Source organism: Ochotona curzoniae, unplaced genomic scaffold, assembly GCF_017591425.1.
Source record: "Ochotona curzoniae isolate NIBS_2020 unplaced genomic scaffold, NIBS_Ocur_1.0 scaffold_4506, whole genome shotgun sequence".
NCBI lineage: Eukaryota > Metazoa > Chordata > Mammalia > Lagomorpha > Ochotonidae > Ochotona > Ochotona curzoniae.
The window spans coordinates 51,735,042-51,756,739 of record NW_024467119.1 but is presented as its reverse complement, the minus strand read 5'-3'; the positions used below and the strand labels follow the sequence as shown (position 1 = coordinate 51,756,739).

Genomic DNA, 21,698 nt, shown 5'->3' with positions numbered 1-21,698 from the left:
ATGGGCAGCACAAAGTCTCCAGTTGGTCACTGGAAGGGTTAGCAGGTATGATCATTCTCACTCTATCCTGTGCTTTCTAGACCCATGTATTCTTCCTATTGGGGATGTGGTACTATATGAAGGTCTTTAATTCCTGATATTCCTTTGATTCTCAGAGGGCAGCACCCCATCCTCACAGAGATTGTCTTCATTATTTCAGCTCCACATTCATCAGTCCATGCTAATCTATCAGAGCAGGGACCAAGTTGTGCCTCAAAAGGAATATAATTCTCAGCTTCTGATGGCATGGCCATGCTCTACAGCTTCAAGGTCTTGTACTATGATTCTACTGCTACATCTTCCTGAAACACCACACACATTTTTTCCATCATGGACACTTCCAATACTATACGGTCTGCTGGGTCACTGCAGAAGTCTTTCCTGCTCCAGATATTGGGGCTGCACACTTCAGTATGGAAAATTTGCCCCAGAGGCCAGAGCTGCCAGAGACCAGCTCCAGCCAAGTTTGGAGCTTGAGAAGGGGTATGGAGTCAGTCAAAAGACACACAAACAATCACTTGGTGCTTTCTTGTTACAGCTCAAGAAGCTGTCCTTTTTTATTTTCCCAGCCCCCATCACAAACTTCTGCATAAACATTTAATTGTTCTATTTTTAATTCATGACTAAGGGGGCATGCACAGACATTTGGTCATTCTGATTGTACTTCATGGCTAAGCAGGTGCCCCTAAGATAATTCTGCAAAATACTGTACTCATGTTCTTCAATGCAAGCTATTGTTCATTCTTTAGTAGTAGCGATGGAGCAACAGCCAGGACTCCAAGGCCAAGACACATGCAATTAATTACCTGCTAATCAGTAATACATTCCAACCACATTTCTGTTTGTGTAATTTACCCATCAATGGGAAGAATGTCACAAGGGAAAAAACATAAAGATCCAAGACAAAGGTTCCATATATTAAATCCTCCTACAACTATAGGCTCTACAACCCCATAAACAATCAAACAATAATTAAAGGCATATCTCTATAATATTAATAAAAGCATCCTTTACTTCATCTAGCCAAAAGTTGTATAAGCAGCTAAAACAAATACATTTCCTATGTGCCAAAGAAACTGCAAAGACAGGCTAGCCTTTAAGGTCACAGTAACTCTATTTATCACCATAGCAGTTTCAGCTCATACTCCCATCACTTTCATTAATTTTTAGGATACTTATCAAGCCATTTCCCAGAAGGTGTGCTACATGTCTGAACCAGATTCTGGGGCAATGGGCAGGCACACAATAAAATGTCCAGAAATGGCATGGGCTGAATTATACTCCTGTGTGCAAATTATTAAAGGCCCACTCACCAAGACATGATCAGAAATATTAACTCCCAAGCTCACATTGGTTGCACAAACCATCTCACATAAGAAAACAACAATGCTTCAATGGATTACAGAATTTTAGTGGGATGGTTGAATGTTCATGCAAAAGGGGGTGAGACTACACTGAGGTGGCTGGAGAGATATCTGCCAGGCCCTGCCATACAGCTGGAAGCTCCTTACGGACTCGCCAACAGGGAAGCTGTGCTCTTCACACCTTTGTGTCATCTACACCTACTGCACGGACCCCAGCACAGAGCCTTATCAGGTTATATGTTTCCTTCTTTGTAACAGAAAAGTACTAGATGAAACAACTCAAATTTTTCAACTTTAGAGAACATGGTTTGGCAGGTTCCTGAGGACTGGTTGACATGCCATTCATCCTCTGGCACATGTGTGTCCTAGCAAGCATTCAATATACTGCACATCTCATCTGTTTTGATCAAGAAAATACTATTAATGCAAAATAATGGGAAATCTTATGGAAAGCTCATATGATTTCAATCGCTGCAGACTTTATTAGAAGCTGAGAGAAACTGGGGAGAAAGTTCAACCTTAAATGTTGCCCACCTTATGTGAATAAAAATTATTTCTGTTCCTCTTTTTTGCTTAAAATATCTAAAGTGGTTTCAGTTTTCTCAAACCAATCCCTTCTGATACGATATAATACTGCTACAACAAGAATTAGGGCTCCAATCAGTAAAATACATCCCACTGAAACACCAAAACTTAGGTAAGAAGTGGAATCTCTAAGTAGAGAAAGAATAGAAACAAATATATATGTAAAAAAAAACACACGAAAAGATTTTTACGTATTGTTATGAGTTGAATTAGATCTGTTGTCCCCCAAACTCATGTGGAAGTTTAACCTCTGATGTCTTAATGTTAATAATCTATTAATAATGAATAGATTAAGTGTTGAAACTTGATCTAAAAATGGCAACTGAGAGATGGGCCTGGTGGGAGTGGGTGGGATTGTAATATGCTATGGGAAGGTGGGTCTTGCATGAAATCTCTCTCTCTCTCTCTTCCCTACTCCCTTCCGGGCTACCAGGTGATCATTTATCTGCACACACCAAGGTGAGCTCCCACCAGACTCCAGATTGGAGAATGCCACATCTTGATGTGTAACCTCCCAACTGTAAGGTGAACTAAACTTGAGCCTCTCTTGGGTATTTTAGTTGAAGTAATGAAAGGCAGGCTAATAAAACAGAGCAAATTAAAATTTACAATAAAGATACTGAAAAAGTAAATTAAACATAGAAGCCAGAATATTAAAAACCCAATAAAACCAATCAAAAGGAATGAAAAATACATAAGGATATAAGAAAAATTAAATACATCTGAAAGCATAAGGTTTGGCTTCATTTAGCAGAATCATTTTGAAAATAAAGCAGTTTCAGGGAGCTCCTCAAGATGAACTTTTAGAGGAAGTTTCTGGGTTTCTTCAGGGAATCATCTTTGTTCTGCTTTTCTTCTGGAAATTCATTCCAAACAATGTTTTTTAAACAGAAGTTGAAAATGCATATTTAAAAGCCTTTTATTCCCTTTGTAGTCCAGGATCTGGTTAAAGTCTCCACCTCTCTCTTAGGTTTCCAAATATCGAATTTGGTTGTAGGACAGAACATAGATCCAGGAATTATTTATTATTTCTTCTCTCACTGGTATTACGGTTTTAGAAATTATTTGTTAGGAGATTTTGTTGCTATGTGAACATCTTAGAGTGTAACTTTGCTAAACCTAGAATGACAGCCTACGACACAGCTCTGTGCACAGACTACCCTGTTAGTAGGCTGTGCCCCAAAGTATCAGTAAATCCAACATCAAGGTCAAAGCCAGCCTTTCCTTGCAACATTGCTAACAATTTTTTTTTTTTTTTGCTTTAGCTGTGATTCTTACTGTTCCAAGGAGAATACACTTCTGGATCTGGTCTTCAGTTAGAATCATTAGATATTTCTTCACATTGATATAGAACTTTCCTGACCTCAGTGAATTGGACTTCCATCTTGGCTGGTTGCAGCACCCTTAAAGTCCAAATCCACCTCAGCAGCAGGCACCCCATGCCTAATCTCCATGGTGCCCTGCAATCAGTGGGCTCTGGATGCGATACACTATTTCAGCAGTTGATAACCACAGGGACTCTTACTCTAAGCCTTTCCTAATCCCAGACAACACAACATGGAAATAGCACTTGTCTGCCTGGAGCAAGAAAAGGTAGATGGGGCCAGGACACTGCAGAGAAGCACCTGCTGCCTCCGTCAGACATAGTATTAGCAACCTCAAACATCTGGCACAGTGATTCCTCTAGAACTGTACATCAGCATTCATAAGACCCTGGCCAAAGGCAGGTACCCCTGTACCTCCAGTTCCACTTTGCAGGCTTTTACTGTGACCCTTCCATCCCTGCCAGGACCAGCCTCCACAGAGTATGGTAGAAAAGGATATAGGGGGATAGGGAGATTACACTACAGCTTCCAGTTGCAGCTATAAAGGTAAAATAAGCTATCAAATTGATACAGACACATCTTCAGGAATAAGGTTTTACCTTGAGAGTTACTTTTGGAAGTGACAGAGATAAACGGTCTCCCAGATGTACAAATGTCAATGCAGGGACAGAGGAATTATGAGCGAACAAGGCACTGTGTCACTCTCAGAGGAACAAAATGCCACTTTAATATCAGGCTCCAAAGAAAAGGATATTGATGAATAATACTTAACTGTACTTTATGCCAAATGGAATCAACACATTATCAAATCAATAAATAATCAAGCAGCATAATCAGTAATTGCAAAAACATGGAAGCAACCAAAATGCCCATCAGCAGAAGACTGGATAAGAAAGCTATGGTTCATCTACTCCATGGAATACTATTCAGCTATTAAAAAAAACAAAATGCAGTTCTTTGTGGCCAAACGGGCCCAACTGGAAATCATAATACTAAGGGAAATGAGCCAATCCCAAAAGGTTAGATACCATTTGTTTGCCTTAATTTAACCTGTAATTTTTTATTCTTCTTTTTGAACCTGTAATTACTACTGTCTCAACCCATGTGTTTTTGAAAAATTGTAAAACCTACTATACTTTCAAAACCTTGTGCTTCACTCCTAATATAACTGTTATACACCTCAATTGCTGAAATATCAATGGAGTAGTCACAGGATGCGGTTAAGAACTTGCATTCTTTTTAATAGATTATTTACTCAATATTACATCAATTAATACCATAACATTGTATATTGTTGCCGATGATATGTTGGGGCTTTAGATTGATTGGGTTTTTACTCTGTTGGCTCTACCTTCAGACCAGAGAAGGTCTCCCCAAAAAGCCATTGAACTTATCTGGACAATAAAAAAAATAAATAAATAATCAAAATATTTCAAAGGCAAAACAGTACTAAAGGAGAAGTTCTTGGTGTAAAGGACCACAACAAAAACAGAAATCCATCAAATAATCTAACAATGTATCTCAAGGACCCAGAAAAGCAGGAACAAACTAAACCCAAAGTAACAGAAAAACAAAAGTGAGAACAGAGACAGAAAATAAAAATGAAAACCATACAAGAGCAATGAAATGAAAGGTTGGGGTTTTTGAAAAGACAATGTTGATAAATCTTTAGCTACATTACCCAAAGAAAAAAATAAAAAAAAAAGGAGTTATTACAATGGATAATATAGAAATACAGAGGCTCTTGAAGGAACTACTATGAACAGTTACATACCAACAAACTGGAAAACCTAGGAGGAATGAATAAAATTATGAACACATATAACTTACCAAAATGAACATAAAGACACAGGAAGCCTCAACAGACTAATAACAGCTCATTAGCATCAATCAGTAATAAAAAGTCTCCAGAAAAAGAAAATCCTAGTATCAGGGCTTCATTGCTAAATTCTACATAACTCTTATGAAAGAACTAGCACCAGTTCTTCTCAAACTATTTTTTAAAGTAGGAAATTCTCAGACCAATCTCACAACAGCTGCAAGGACAAGGTGCTTTGTCCGGGTCTCTCATGTAAATGCAGAAGCCTTAGTACTTGAACCATCTTCCACTGCTTTTCTCATGCCCTTGGCAGGGAGATGAATCAGACATTGACTCAACCGGACACAAACCAGTGACCATTTGGCATGCTGGTGTCACAGGAGATGGTTTTATCCACTAGACCATAGTGCCAGCCCAGTAAAAAACAAAAAACAAACAAAACTTTTACAAAAGGCTTTATTTGAAGGGCAGAGAAACAGCAGGAGCAAGAGTTTTTTTCCCCCGAGTTCTTTCCCCAAACAGCTATAATAGCTGCGCTTGGCTAGGTCAAAGCCAGGAGCCTGGAACTCCATCCATGTCTCTCACTAGGGCGATCTGCTGCCCTCCCATGTACTGTATCAGAGAAATAACCAGAAGTTGGAGTAGCCAAGACTGAAATTGAGATGTCTGAGATGTGGGTGTCACATGCAGAGGCTTAACCTGTTGCACAGTGGCAGCCCTCAGCACACAAAGTTATAGAATGAAATGCCAAGATATAACAGGAGAAACTAAAATGTTTCATTTTCAAAGTTTGTTAGATTGGCCTAGTGACATAGAATATATGATGAATAGTGCCAGAAACCCTAACAACTTCTAATCCAGGATCGATGAATCATCAGACATGAGCAATGGTAACATCAGTTAATATGCAGACATTACTGAGGTCCGGCATGACAGCTTAATGGCTAAATCCTCACTTCGCAAGTGCCCGAATTCTGTATGAGCACTGGTTGATGTCCTGGCTGCTCCACTTCCCATCCAGCTCCCTGCTTATAGCCTGGGAAAGCATTCGATGAGGACTGTGTACTCACATGGGAGATCCAGAATAACTTTGGATTGACTCAGCTCCAGCCATTGTGGTCATTTGGGAAATAAACCAGCAGATGGGAGATATTTCTTGTTTCTCCTTCTCTCTATAAAATGTGATCTGCTTTTCCAATAAAAATAAATCAATCTTTCAAAAAGTATTTATAAATTACTGTGAAATTCAAGAAAAAATTCTGGTATAAAGTCCTACTCCAATAAAGCAGTGGTAAAGATACATTTAATGTTGTCTTCATACTGGAAACAACTGGAACTCCTTGGAGGAACTGTTAGTGACTGACTCCCAGAAAGCTTCCCCTCTCCTGAAATGAGAAGATGGTGATGGCCTCACAATACTCTATGTTCTTCCCAGACAAGTGTGGATAGCAGATACCTGCAGCTGCAGCAAGACATTCTGGATGATTACACAAAAAAGGCTAACCTTAGCAAGCACAGACCCTAATCTCATCACACACATTCCCAGATAGTCTGCAGGTGGCAGAACAGTCATGTGGGTTTTGTTCATTTTTGCACTGTGTTTTCAAAAAAAAAATTTCAGTCTTTTAGAAACTAGCATTGTAGGATGAAACCAACACAGACAGATTTCATTTTCAATAGTAAGGAGAGTCTGATTCTGCTCTGAATGTTCACTAAACAAGAACAAGTTTACTCACCCAAGATGCTGAATGAACTGCAACTTCCACAGAGGCTCAGGGCTCAAAGAAGGGCACGCCAGTTAATTTCCTCCTTTGTTTGCAGTCATCAGCTCACTAAGCTTGTCCACCTCTGTGGACATCAGAGAGTGAAGGGCAGGCCTTTGTGGGCAGTAGTTAGGTTATCAGGTCCAAGACCTGGCTCCACTCCTGACTCAGATTCCTGCCAACATGCACTCCAGGAGGCAGCAGGTAACGGCTGAGGAACTTGAGTCCATGCCACCCACACAACAGACGTGGGCTCCTGGACTCTGGGCTCTGTGGCTCCCAGAGACATTCTGTAGCCTGGCAATGCTGGGCAGTGGCAGGAATTTGGGGTCTGAATCAGATAAGAGCTCTTAAATGTTTTTTTAAAAATTACTTAATGTGGCACATTTTATGTTATATGTGTTTCACTGTATTTTTAAAATGACACTATTGATACTATTGGATTATCATGTCTACAACTTGCCCATCATACTTTAGATTTAAAAATTATTTCAACAGGCACTGACATTGGTGGTGCAGCATATTAAACGGATGCCTGCAGTGCTGGCATCCTACTTGAGTGTCAGTTTGAGTCCTGGCTGTTCCAGTTTTGGTCCAGCTTCATGTTAATTTGCGTGAGAAAGACATGGAAGCTGGCCCAAGTGCCTGGGCTCCTACCATCCCCTTGGGAGAGAGGGACGGAACTCCTGGCTCCCAGCTTCAGTTGGCCTGGCCCAAATAGATGTTGCAGCCATCTGAGATGAGAGCCAGCTGATGGTTGCTCTTTCTTTCTGTAACTCTACCCTTCAAATGAAACAAATCAATCTTTTTTTTTTTTAAGAAAAGAAACAAGAAAATGAGTTCAATTATTGCCCCAGAACATAAACATGATCCAGGAAGCAGTACGGTGAGCCTAGAGGCCACATAAGGCCCATGAAAGCATTTGGTGTGGCATTGGTAAGACAGGGCAGACAGCACTGAAAATTCAACAAATCTATAGCAAGCTGATTTTTTTTTTAAATGTGGGGTAGCTCATCTTTTTTTTTTTAAATTGTTATTAACATTGTATTATGTGATACAGTTTTATAGGCCCTGGGGAATCCCCCCACCCCTCCCATACCCCTCCCCCCATAGCAAGCTGATTTTTAATTTGACCTTTGTATGGCCTGTGAATAACATCACAGGCCCCTTGTGTCTAGTGGATGGAAAATGGGGCTTCTCCAAGCAAGAGAAAATTTTTGACAGAAGTATAAAAGGGAAGCAACAATGACATTGGCCTGACAATAAAATCAATTATACAGAATGCTAGATGGAGAGAATTGGCTTGTACTTAAGGAAATGAGGGCCTGGTGCCGAGGAACTGCTTCAGTAAGCTCAATGCCATGTGATGACATGCAGCAGAGATGGCAGGAGGAAGTGGAGACTGGAAGCACTTAGTTTGAGGCAGCAAAAATACTCAACATGAGACAGGATGTTATTATTTCTAGTCTTGTGATTTTACTGGGTGATTTAGGATAGGACTAACAAAGGAAACCTGTGGCAGTGACAACTGGAGGCCTGTAATAAGTTGACAACAACACAAAGCTACCTTAGGAAGAATGAACAGAAATGGACTATGAAGGAGAGAGTGGGGAGGGCAGGGTCCTGAAGGGCAGGGCCAGAGAAAAGCGCTCACATATTTAAAGATCAGGGACCAAGACGATGATGCCACCCAGAGGACAGATCGGGCATTGGAAAGATGAACTTGGGAAAAGGAGAGAGTTGGAGCAGGAGGAAACAGCTAAGGACTGTGACAACTCGGGGTTCTAGTCCGCCCTGCTGACCAGCTGAGGGCGTTATTCTTGGAATGCCAGTTCCTTTAAACAGGGGAGGTGTCAAGGGATCTTCAAAGTTCCCTAGGAGCTCAATGGTTTTGTCACGCTGGGTTGGGGGCAACAGTGGGACATAAAATATACACACGGAGACAGACCTTATGTAAACCCTAAATGCCATAAGGCAAAAATGTAACACGGCTGATTCCAGCACCGTCTGGATGTACCGAATTTAAAAACGTATTTATCAAATCCAAGTTAAAATACCTCCATCAAAATTTATATGATTAGGTGCTTCTTTCACAAGCTTATACTCCACAGTGACGTTCATAGCGATATTTCAAATCCTGATTCACAATAACTTTCTGAAACAGGTACCGATCACCTCATTCAAAGACGAGGCCGACGCCTGGGTCAAATACTGAGGTAAAATCCCAGAGGATTTGGACTGTGACAGGTGCAAGGCAGCCCGCTCCACCCCGGGCAGAGCGCGCCTCCGAGCTGCGCGGCCGCACCTTCTGCAGCTGGCCAGGACGCGGGAGTCGAGGCTGCGGGGCCATTTCGCCCCCAGAGAAGCGAAGGCACCGGGCCTGGGGCACCCGCTACCGGAGTCCCGGGCCGCCAGGATAGCCGCCGCGGAAGAGCGCGCTAGCCCCGGGCTGACGGGCGGATCCCCGACGCCCTCCGTCTCCCGGCACTTCCGCAAAGTTCTGCTGCCAAGGACGCCACTTTTGTGCGTCACTTCCGCCGCGGGTCGCGGGGCCCATGGACCTACCCGCCGCCACCGGGAGGTCGGAAATTGGGTAGGATTGGTGCTTTTCCGGCGCTGCAGACTGTTTTGGAGCATTCCCGCAGGATCTGCCGGTGCGTGTCTGCCTCCCGGCCCGCTTTCCGGATCGGTGGCCGGAAAGGTACTGCGGGGGAGGAAGTACCCGGCGGGGCGGGGAGGATGTGCGAGCCGCGGGGCCGGGAGGCGCACGTGGCGCCCGCGAGTGGCCTCGGGAAAGCTGCGGGATCTGGGGGTGCGGGTCCCGAAGTTAGCTGCGGGAAGGGAGTGCGGCTTGAAGACCTCGCTGCCTGCTAGGAGAGGAGGTGCCAACCCCGGGGGCGGGCAGGACAGCGGGTGGTCGGTCGGCGCGCACCCGCCAGCGCTCCTGGGCTTGGCGAGGTGCATGCTCTGGGACCGCATGCATCGAAAGACACGCCCTTATTTTACTTTTATTTTTTCTTTTTCCAGCAGGCAGAAGAGATCATGTCTTTCCGAGGCGGAGGTCGTGGAGGCTTTAATCGGGGTGGTGGAGGTGGCGGTTTCAACCGTGGCGGCGGCAACAGCCATTTCCGAGGCGGAGGAGGCGGCTTCCGAGGCGGCGGCGGCAGAGGAGGATTCGGACGAGGGGGTGGCCGTGGGGGCTTTAACAAGGGCCAGGACCAAGGACCTCCGGAACACGTAGTCAGTAGGTCGTCCTGGAAACTCAGCCTGCTCGGGGGTGGGGCTGGGGGCTGGATTGTGGGTTCGTGTCCCTTGCAGTTTCACGAATCAGGTGCTGAAGAGTGGGGGCAGCAGCCCAGGTAGAGGGCCTGCAGCTCGGTCCCTGTGTGTGGAGGCCAGTGTGTACACTTGCAGAATTCTGGACCAGATTTGAATGTTGTGGTGTGTGGGAAAGCTGGATGGCTTTGAGAGTGTCTGGGAGGTATGACCAGGTTTGGACTGAAGGATGTTGTGCAGGCGGTATGGCATGCTTTCTCCATTTCTCCCTCTGCCCCGTTTTAACAGAAGGGTAAACTGTGATTCAAGGTTCAGCTTTTTTGCTAGGATCTTAAGGTTACTGATACATGCCAAGCCAACGGGGCTGACCTATTTACACACAGCTGTATGAAGCCACCATCCCCATTGGAGTTGGTGTGTTTGAGCTCACTTCTGCTTCTGACCCAGCTTCCATTGATCACATCCCCAAGGGTCAAGCCCATGGGTCCCCGCCGCACATGCATGGGGGTGATTGGGAAGGAGTGCCGGTCTGGCCCAGTCCTGGCTGTCACAGGCATTTGGGGGAGGGACCAGGGATGTCACGTGCTCTCTTTCCCTGCCCTCTCCTTCCCCTTTTCTCACCGCCTTTCAGACAAGTAAAGATGGGTAAAAAGGAAAGTGCTTTTTATTCTAAAGCTCATATTTTTCTTCTGCTACGTAAAAGTAGAGAAAAAAATTGCTTGAGAGGAAAACTAGGAGGGGAAGTCAGACCCACATAGAAGAAGTTTGGAGTAATTGTCAGTGAAGTCGGGAAGGTGTGGAAGGGGATTTGAAGGGGAGAAGGCTGAGCCCAGAAAAACGGGTCAGATCAGTCTGCAGGATGGCTTCAGGTGGGGACACGGTTAGTCAGTCATCTCAGAACACAGGCTTTGGCAACAGTCCCCGCATGAGGCACTGACAGCCTGATCTAGGTTGGTGACAGTGAAGAAAGAGCAAAGGTTCAGGTGTGAGAAGTTTTGAGGGAAACCAAATTTGCGAAACTTGATTAATATTGGAAATTAAAAGTTCCAGGTTTTGAGCTTAAGTATTAGTGGGACAGAGTTGATACTGCAGGCATTTTATGAATATTTTCATTTGGGGGTGACAGTCATTTATAAGTAAAGGTAGTTGTTTTGAGATTCCAACATACTTTTATAAAGATTTGGCAGGGACCAGCAGTGTGGCAAACTGGGTAACATGTTGTCAGGATAGCATTGTCCCCGGTGGGTGCCAGCTGTGTCCTATCTGTTCCACCCCCGATCTGGTTTTGATAATGTACCTGACAGAGCAGGAGGAGATGGCCCAAGTCCTTGGGCCCCTTCACCCATTTGGGAGACTTCCATAGACTTCTAAGCCTCTAGCTTTGGCCTGGCTGAGTTCTGGCCATTTCAGTCATTTGGAGAGCAAACCAGCAGAGGGAAGAGCTCTTATTTTCTCTCTCCTCTCTGCAACTGTGCTGTTCAAATAAATTAACTCATTAAAGTGTTTTTGATATTATTGGTAAAGATGTGGCAGTAGTTCTGAGAAGAAAAAGACAAGAACAAAAGTGTGATTCACAGAAGTTGGGAAATGAAAAACTCAGTGAATGAAATATTGTGTTTAATCAGATAATGTTACAATAAAGTAAAAGTGTTGTAGGCTGAGTGGCCTCAACATGTCAGGTACTGTTCTGAGTCCTGAGGCCTGGATATTTGTTGTTCTACCTAATTCTCAAGAGACTATAAATTAGCCATAGATACCTGTTAGTGTTGTTAGCTATATATTAAAGATCAGGACATTGAAACCAAAGAGGGTGAATATTTTTCCTTAGGTCATGCGTCTGATACACTTTAGAGTTGATATTCCAACCCAGGAAATGCACTTATTTGAGTTTGGAGAGTTCTCATCTGCTGGTTCAGTTCCCGAAGGGTATCATTGTCTGGGCCTGGCTTGGTAAAGGGGGAAGCCAGAAGTACAGCCCAGGTCTCTCCTATGGATGGCAGATTACCTGAGCTGTAACCATAAGCTGGAATGTGGAGCAGGTACTGGGCATTGAACCCAGGTATCTGATAAAAAAGCATGGCTGTCATAACTGCCAGACTAGATAGACGTCTGTCTCTAGTAACTGGATTGGGAGAGTGGGTATACTAACATGGGGGTAATCCAGTTTCCAGGAGAGATTCGTCAGTGACATTTGAAAGAGTTGCATGTTTTAATGATTTCTTGTCTTTCAGTATTAGGAGAGTTCATGCATCCTTGTGAAGATGACATAGTTTGTAAATGCACCACAGATGAAAATAAGGTGCCTTATTTCAATGCTCCTGTGTATTTAGAAAACAAAGAACAAATTGGAAAAGTGGATGAAATATTTGGACAACTTAGAGATTTTGTATCCTTTTTAACTGGAAGATCTAAAAATTTTGGAAAAGTTACTTTTTTTTCCTGAGGAAGTTAAATATAAATGAAACTTTAGACTGTATCTCTATAGTTTGGACCATAAAAGATAATAAAGAGAGAAGAATGTATTCATCTAAATATACTGGATTCATAGATGAAAGAAAGGTTGTGTTTTGGAAAGTTCTAGAAATGATGGCCAGTTGGGTACGTGCTAGAAGAATTAATTAATTGCTTTGGATATGATGGTTCACTGGAATGGAATTGGAAGTCTGAGGTTTTTTTTTTTTTTATAAATTTCATTTAAAGCTTCTTTCTCCCTCTCTGTATACATGTATATGTATATATATACACACACACAAACACATATATGCTTTCCACATATAGTCTTGTTTTTAAATAAAAATGTGAGTTCAGAAGGTTTGAAATCTTTCATCTTCATTTCTTGCTTGTTCCTTAATAATATTAATAGTACTTTTCAGTTAAATTGTCAGAGAACATGAAGGCATCTTCCTTTAAAAAACTACAGAAGGTGAGTGAAGCTTGCCATCCTGAGATCCTTGGTTTTGTAAGGTAATAGTGGGTCCAACTGAGGCACTTGAGACTTCCCCAGCATGTGAGTTGAGATGATCTGTCTTATATAAACATGAGTTCACTGATCTCTGAAAGTTTGGTACAACCATTTAGCAAGCATTCCTTGGTCATTTTAGCAAAATATGTAACTGTTAGTTTTTATTGTATTATTGAAAAGCGTGCATGACCAAGCACTCCATATAAGATGAATGATTATAAAACTTGTATTATTCGGGGAGAAGGTAGGTTCTAAATGATTTCCTAAGTGTTTTAATAATACGATTTATACTGTGAAGGAGAAAAATGGGTTAGAATCCAACTTGCAGACTTGCCTGGAGAAAGACCTGACCATTGCTGTCTGGGAGAAACTTCTAGATGTCCTTCCAGCCCTCGTGCCTACAGATTTGGCCCAGGAGCTCTTGGGGCCTTGGCTTCAATATAAAAACAGGAAGAGCTCCTGGGTTGATATTATTGGGCATGTTCTTTGAGCCACTGAGGGATACAGGAAACTGTTCTGGCTCAATGTGAGTGAAGCCTCCCTGTTTGTGTTTTGTGTAGGGCTGTGAACATGATAGCTCCTTACATTGTAGTGTCTGAAATGTCCTCATGAGCTTGAAATACAGGCTGGCTTTTGTTTCTGTATCACTTCCATTACCTTGTATGCTTAGTAAGTAAGCAGATTGATCTTAATTGAAATCTCAAATTAGCTGGCATGCCAGTTGTTTTGCATTTTAATGCCTTGCTTTTAATTTTGTTTTCTGTGAGAATTCCTGTGAGTAAAAAATGCTTTTGAGGGGAGCACTGTCCTAAGCAGAGGCAGGAAGCGAAGGCACTAAGAAATTAAATTCTTGCCCAGGGCTGCACAGCAGGAAGTCAGAGTGGGGACTGGAATCAAGCCGTTTTGATCCTAGTGTGTGGTTCTCCAGTGGTGACTGGGCTGTCCCCAAGGGCAGCACACTGATTGTTTCTGTCATGCTTCAGTTTTACATAGATCCCTATAAGCTGCTGCCGCTGCAGAGGTTCCTGCCCCGGCCCCCGGGGGAGAAAGGTCCCCCCAGAGGCGGTGGCCGGGGCGCTGGTGGAGGTGGCAGAGGCGGCGGAGGCCGAGGGGGCCGAGGCGGTGGCCGAGGCGGTAAGTCGCGGGTCTGGGGAGGCTGAGGCTGTGGTCATCCTTCCTGTGGTATCAGCCTGATTGGTGTTTACACAGACCTTCCTGATTGCCTTTTATTTAAATTACCCATATTATTTGCAAATTACTAATAGTAGTGACGCTTAGCTTGAACAAATAAAATAGGTAGGAAAAGAACTAGTAAATGTCTATGAGGGTTTTCCAGCTATTTGATTTAATCATGTGATCTTATGCAGTTTAGTAAGGTGAAGGATAATTTTAAACTAAATTGTAGTTACTTGGTTTGTAGAGAGTTGATTGTATGGCAAGGGCTAGCCACATGTTCGTTTAATATCCATTTGTATCTTTTTTTTAAAATGATTTTCGTTTTATGTTTATTGGAAAGTTAGATACATATAGAGAGGGAGATATAAAGAACTTCCATCTGCTGATTTCACTCCTTGAGTGGCCAGAGTTGAGCTGATCTGAAGCCAGGAGCCCAGAACCACTTCTGGGTCTCCCACGTGGGTGCAGGGTCCCAAGGCTTTGGGCTGTCCTCTACTGCTTTCCCAGGCCATAAGCAGGGAGCTAGGTGGGAAGCGGGGCTGCTAGGGTTAGAACCAGTACCCATATGGGATCCCGGTGGATGCAAGGCTAGGACTTTAGCTGCTAGGCTACCACCCCAGGCGCCATGCGTATCTTTAATATTCAGCAGAACCTTTCGTGGTAAATGATATTTTTACAGAGGTGATAACCTGATTTTAGGAGGCTTTCCAAGGTTGACATTTGCCCTGCTCCTGCTGGCAGAGCTGGAATTAAAACTGCGTGCAGTTGTCACGTCAGTGAGTTTGTGGCTGTGGTTTTAGACTTCTGATCATGTGTTTCCCCAAGGTTCTGCCACTCGTTTTTTGTGGAAAGCTGGGTGATGAGCAGGGCTGCCACCTAGGGTATGCTGAGATCTGTTTATAGTTTCCAAAGTGGAAAAAAAGGAAGAAGGGGAAAGCTGGACTTAGCTCCATTACTGAGTTCATGGAAAGGGAGCCCCCACAATTACCTTGGAGTTTCTTAATTGAGTCACTTCTGTCTGAAGTGCTTGTTTGGGTAGATAGGAAGGAGATAGCCTTGGTAGAGATCCGAATGTTCTTCAGTGCTTTGGGAATGCTCCCTCACTGTATGTACAGTCTCATGTTTAACACTAAATTTCATAACTGGTAAAATGTTAACTTATATTTTTATAAATGTTTGTAAAGTTAGCACAAAAAGGAGCCTGAAAAGTAGGAAGGTAAATGTGTTTATTAATACGAAAATGCCCAAGAAATTTTTAGAACGTGAGAATCCTCCACAGGGGAGCGTCGGTCGTGGACGGTTGTGGTCGGTCGTAGCGCAGGCCACCTTGCCCAGCATCCTTGTCCCAGCGTTCCCAGGGCACAGCCTCCCAGGTCTGCCCTGACTTGTTCTTAGGATAAAAGCCCTCAGTTAAATCAGACTATACTAAATTCAGTCAAAAAAAGCATTTCCTGCAAACAGAAGCTGAGATAATCTTGCTTTTAACCCTAGGACTACATTATACTTTGAGGCAACAAGCCGTGCTAATTTGTTAAAATGGGATACTTGTATGAAAGGTGATTGACCAGTTGGTCACCTACTGGGGTGGTTCCCAGTGATCCTGTAAAAATTGTGAGACAGGAAACGTGAATCGGTGTTTACAGCTGTACCGGTGTATTCATCTCGGAGGCTGATGGGAGCGGGAGCCTGTGGTTCATCTGTGTTTCCTTTGCAGGTGGCTTCAGAGGTGGACGCGGCAGCGGAGGTGGGGGCTTCCGAGGAAGAGGGGGCGGTGGTTTCCGAGGTGAGTGAAACAGTGTCTACCAAGGGTTGGATTTCTAGAATTGACATGGCTTGCCATTTTCTCTTGTTTTCCGGTTTGTTTTTTCTCTGTTACCCACCAACCATGTGGACCACGAGCAAAGTTTGTTGCTTTCCCTTTTCATTTTTTTAAACCTACTTCCAGCTTATTTTTTTTGTATTACTAGTTTGAAAAATAATACTGAAATGATATGAATGACAGCTAAAGTTTACAAATGGCTTACTAAACGTAGGAACTAATGCTGATTTTAAATTTAAGATCTGAATATTGTTTAAAAACCTGTTTTCCATCCTGTTAACTCTTGAATTTTTCTCTTAACCAGGCAGGGGACATTAGATGTGGTGGTGGACAGATTTCTCTGGTTGACACTTCTGCTTTGATCGGCATGATCTACTTCTGCTGTGGATTGGAAACTTGTGTCTTGAGCAAGTTTTGAAGATCAGGTCATCTTGCAGCATTGCAGTAAGATGTCTACTTGATGGAAAGATGGATGCGATAGAACAATTTCGCTCGAAAAGAGCATGAACCATGTTTCATATATTTTGTATAGTGCCTGGCACTCTGTGGGTGCTTAATAAATGAACAGTTTTTATTTGAAACATATTTGGGTTTTTAAATAAAACATTTTATTCCTTTAATTTGTTTAGAGTGTGTTTATTAAGCCAAGCTGTTTCTTTGTTTAAGAGGAATAGTAGTGCTTAAACTCAGTGTATTGTCGACAGAAAAGAAGGATTTGATTGCATATATTATTGGTAATTTTAGATTACTGGAATTTAAGATTATTTACAATCTTCACACCTTTCAAAAATGTTTCCTTTTTGTCACATTGGGAGCCAGTGTTGAGCACAGCACATTAAGCCTCCACCTGCAGTGTTGGTATTTCATAAGAGCACTGGGTCTAGTATTGATTTCTCTTCTGATCCAGCTCCTTGCTGAAGAGGCTTGGAAAGAAGCAGAATGACCAAAGTGCTTGGACCCCTGTCACCCGCAGGGGATCTGAGTGCAGTTCCAGTCAGGTCCCTGGTGTCGGCCTGGCCCAGCTGGTCATTGCAGCCACCTGGGGCGTGAACCACTGATGGGAAATCTGTCTCCTCTGATACCCTGCCATTCAAAGAAATGAATAAATGCCTTTTATTAGAAAAAAAAAAAATTGTAATTTCCCTTTTTAGGTTTTAGTACAGAATTGAATTAGTAAAGCGGCTTCACTAATTACAGTTGATAGTTGCATTTGAAATTTTACTATGCGCATTGGGGCCAGGTCCATGCGCCCTGAGGGTAGGGTCCACTGGGTCCCCAGTCACCTGGCCTGGGTCCTTAGCCTGTCTGTGCAGTAGGCACTGGGGCAGTGGTCTGGTAGGGCCCGTGTCACCTGGTTAGGGGCCTTGGCCCACCTGCAAGAACTAGTCCTCAATGGAAAAGATGGAACAGTGGACAGCTGGCCCAGATCTGTATGGAAGATACGGCAGCAAATTGAGCCCTGTAGAGGGGTGTCTGTACCATCCCTGTGGAAGGAGGACAGGACAAATTGGACAACTACCCCAGCCAAACAGCAAAATTGGGGCTAATGGAGACCCTGAGGTTGACTGTCAGCTAATGCACAGTTTCTGAAAGGGTTCCCTCATCCCTGGGTTGGTGAGGTCAACAACATTTCAGAACTATCAAAATCACCTGGGCAGAACCCTTGGTGTATGTGCCACATTGGGACCGTGGCTTGATATCGAGTGGCCATTCTCCGTCCCTGGGGACTGGAGCAGTTGGGAGGCTGGGTGTGGCTTCTCCCCTTATGCTTCCCTGCACCCACCCCTAAGCAAGGAGAAACCGAAAATTTGGAGACAATGATCACGCCCACTTTTCCCTAACCCTTGACCTATTCCACTCCGAACAGCTGTGGTAACATCATCTAAAGCTAAAAATTAATTTAATTTTTTTTTTATTGTGAATCTAAAGTTAGGATGGTTCTGTTCATGTGGGAGCTATGAAAAACATTCCTGATGAATTTTCACTCAGCATGGAATGTTGAATCTTTGTACCTGTTTTATTTTTGCTATTTTTAAAGGATGGAAGGTGTCTACATTGTTACTCATCTTAAGGAAATAGTGGATTGGCTTCATGTTCAGATTCCTGGGTGGGGACGTTAAAAATGAAACCTTTGGGTCACCATTGCCAGCGCAGTATCTAGAAACAAGCATGGCAGTTGAGAGGAGCATGATGTGGAACCTTCTAGTCTACTAATATTGTTTTACTTCCCTCATTTCTGAGGAGGGCGTGTCTATTTCCTTGATTTTTATTACAATTAGTTTTTCTTGCCCTTTTTGATAATAGAATTACAGCAGAATTAATAATAGTATAAATATGCAAAGGGACTTAAGAATGTCCATGAAAAACTTGTTTCTCTTATAATTCAATGTTGCCCAAGAAGAAATAGCAAATCTGGAAGCAATGAGTACACCCAATTTTCCCTAAACCTAGATCCTTACATCTTGATCTACCATGTAATTGTTATAAAAAAAAATTACAAAATAAAAATTTTTTTCATATTACCCTGAACCCTCATGTAATAGGAAGAAATATTTTGAGATTAACTTTTTCCCCATTTTTTCTTTATTTTTGACCTTCTTTACATAGTTGAGATTAACTTTTTTTATTGAAAAAAACAGAAAAGATCCAACTTGGGGAAAAACTGCTCTTTGAGAAGCCGTAGGATGACATGGTTATTGAGTGTTAGGGCAAGGTTTCTGCTCTTGACCTGTGTGAGAGCTGAGCACACACACGGCAATGCGCTGTCCACAGGACAAGGCGCGGGTTCCCTGTACCTTGTATGACAAAGGTAGATAGCAACGACGGAAGCAATGTGTAGCTCAGTGGAAACCGGGTTGGCGAGTCTCCCCTCTTACCTTGGGTGTGTGTATATATACAGTGAACATTGTTTTAAAACTGTAATCACATTGTGGTTCTTTGGGATTATTTGAATCAAACTCCTGTTTAGGCCTGACATGATTGAGTTTGGTGCTATGGGAACCATTACTGAGTTTATTTTGTAAACAATTTTTAATGCTCACATTTTCAATCTTGTGAGTTGGTAACTAAATAACATCCTGATCGCTTGTATTATGTTAAAATGCATTTGCTGCTACAACAGTGAACCACATTAGTGGAAAAAAGCATTAACATTTGCTGGTATTCCTGAAAATGGGAACGTGATCATAAAAGTAGCAATGACTTCAAGCCAATGAAGGAAGGCGATGATCAAGGTATATAAATACAATAGACTTGCAGCTGTGTTTCATATAGTTTTGCTGCTCATGGAGGAAGCATGAAAAATGCTTTCACTAAACCTACCGCCCATCTATAGAACTTCATTTACAGCAGAAAGCTGGTTATCTGGGATTGCTTTCAGTTTTAAATGGAAATCTTTTGTGGAAAATTTTTAGTGGGAATGGCAATCATGTATAATCCATTACCAAGAAAGTCTTACGATTTAATTTACATACTAACTTTTAAAAAAGCAATAAAATAAAAGCCAACAACCTATGGATTTCTAAAAGACTTCATTATCTTAGAAATTATGCTTATGGCTTTTAGATCATTTGAGAATATGATGGTATTTTGGAATACTAAGGAAATTGACTTCTGAAGTGTAGGTACTCCTCTTTATAAGTTTAGACTTATAAAAATGTGATAACATAGACTTTAAAATCCGGAATAGACCAATCAACTTACTACCTTGACTATACAGTTGGGTCATCGCCTGCTTCTCAACCGTGCTACAATGTTAAACTACGTGAGTAACCATCGCCCTCTAGTGGTTCTGTCCATGATTACACCTGCAATTAACATTCTGAAATGTTGCTGATTTAAAGAAATTCACTTGAGAAGAATCAGATTTTAATGTTACATGATAGAATAGGAAAGAGACATGGTAGTGATACCCTGTCATTTTATCTTTAAGATTTCTTTATTTTTATTGGAAAGGCAGATTTGCAGAGAGAAGAAGAGACAGAGAGAAAGATCTTCCATCCACTCCCCAAGTGGCCACAACAGCCAGAGCTGAGCTGATCTGAAGCCAGGAGCCAGGAACTTCTTCCAAGTCTCCCATGTGGGTGCAGCAGGGTCCCAAGGCTTTGGGCCATCCACAACTGCTTTCCCAGTCCATAGGCAGGGAACTGGATGGGAAGCGGGGGCTGCTGGGATTAGAACCAGTGCCCACAGGGGATCCTGGTGGTTGCAAGGTGAGGATTTAGCCACCAGGCTATCGCACCAGGCCCTTCCCTATCATTTAGATAATACATGTTCATGTTAATATTACACATCATGTGATAGTCCAGGGTGTAATTGTTTGGAACTTTACTCAGTGAATGATTGAATGTAGACACTTTGCTGTTGTATGTGTCATCAAATAATCATCATTCTCGTGTATAATAACATGCAGGGTTAATTGAGGTAGATCTCGGAGATCTTGGTGTATCCATTCTATGAAATACATAGATGTTGATAAGTAAGGCTTATTGAACTGGAATTCATGAAATGGATGTAAGAGAAACTAAGTTGCATAATATCTCTCCTCTGTGTATATACGTACATATATACATGTATATACACACATGTAATATGCATTCATTTCAAATATATATAGTTGAACTGTGGAATAGCACATTTTCATCAACCTTTTGCAGTCCCCTCCTACACACACACACACACACACACACACTCTCTCTCTCTCTCTCTCTCTCTCCCATTTTTGTTTAAAAGATAGTAGGGAAAATACCCTCATATGAATATGTAAGGAAAGAACAGTGCGAAAGGATGCACCCCCAACAATGTTGCTGTCTTTAGGGAAGTGATACTTGAGGCATGGGGCAATGTTTGTTCTTTCAGGGTAGATGTTAGCTTGGCAGTCATGCCTCTAGTTGGGATGCTCTCATCTCACACTGAGGCGCCAGGATATGACACCTGTCTTTAGCTTCCAACTCCAGCTTGCTGGGACCCTGGGAGGAAGCGATGACAGCACTCTTAGCTGGGTTTCTATATCCACAAGGGGAAATCTGGGTTGGAACCCCAGCTTTGGGCTGATCTAGCCCAGGGCCATTGGCAGGCTTTGAGGAATCAACCAGCAGCTATGAGCTCATTCTAGTCCTCAAACAGATCTTTTTAGAAAGATTATTTCTATATCTCTAATTATTTAACACATTGTAGGATGAAGAGAAGGAACTGAAATGGGAAAATTTAGAAGGATCATTGGGAAACAAAGGCGTTAATCTGAATAGTGCTAGAGCAGTGAGACCGGTCCTAGTTTCAGAAGGGATTCCCAAGAGAAAAATTATCTCCTGCACTAATTTTCTGAGCTTGTTTATTGTTTAAATGGGTGTGCCTGTGCTTGATAAGCTCTTTGCAAGTCAGACTAATGTCCAAATGGGCAAAAATGTGTAGCAGTTGTTGTTTCTTGTGCTAATAAGCTTTTCCCTTGTAGCCATTAAAATCCTTTTCTCTTTTGCCTAATTACACTTATGAAGGGGGGTGGCTCTATGAAAAGGCCTTTCTTGGAGCTCGCTCAGTGGAAATGATTGGTCCTGAAAAAGCACCGCAGTTTC

At 42.6% G+C, this 21,698-nt stretch overlaps 1 protein-coding gene across 1 annotated transcript; it reads left to right on the top strand.

Moving 5' to 3' along the window:
* The first annotated feature begins 9,439 nt into the window (after positions 1-9,439).
* Positions 9,440-16,100, top strand: GAR1 (GAR1 ribonucleoprotein). Its single transcript, XM_040967382.1, has 6 exons — positions 9,440-9,549; positions 9,926-10,139; positions 12,403-12,557; positions 13,035-13,094; positions 14,117-14,267; positions 16,024-16,100. The coding sequence occupies exons 2-6, from the start codon at positions 9,938-9,940 to the stop codon at positions 16,098-16,100; spliced, it is 645 nt and encodes a 214-aa protein (XP_040823316.1). The 5' UTR covers positions 9,440-9,549; positions 9,926-9,937.
* Positions 16,101-21,698: the final 5,598 nt, after the last annotated feature.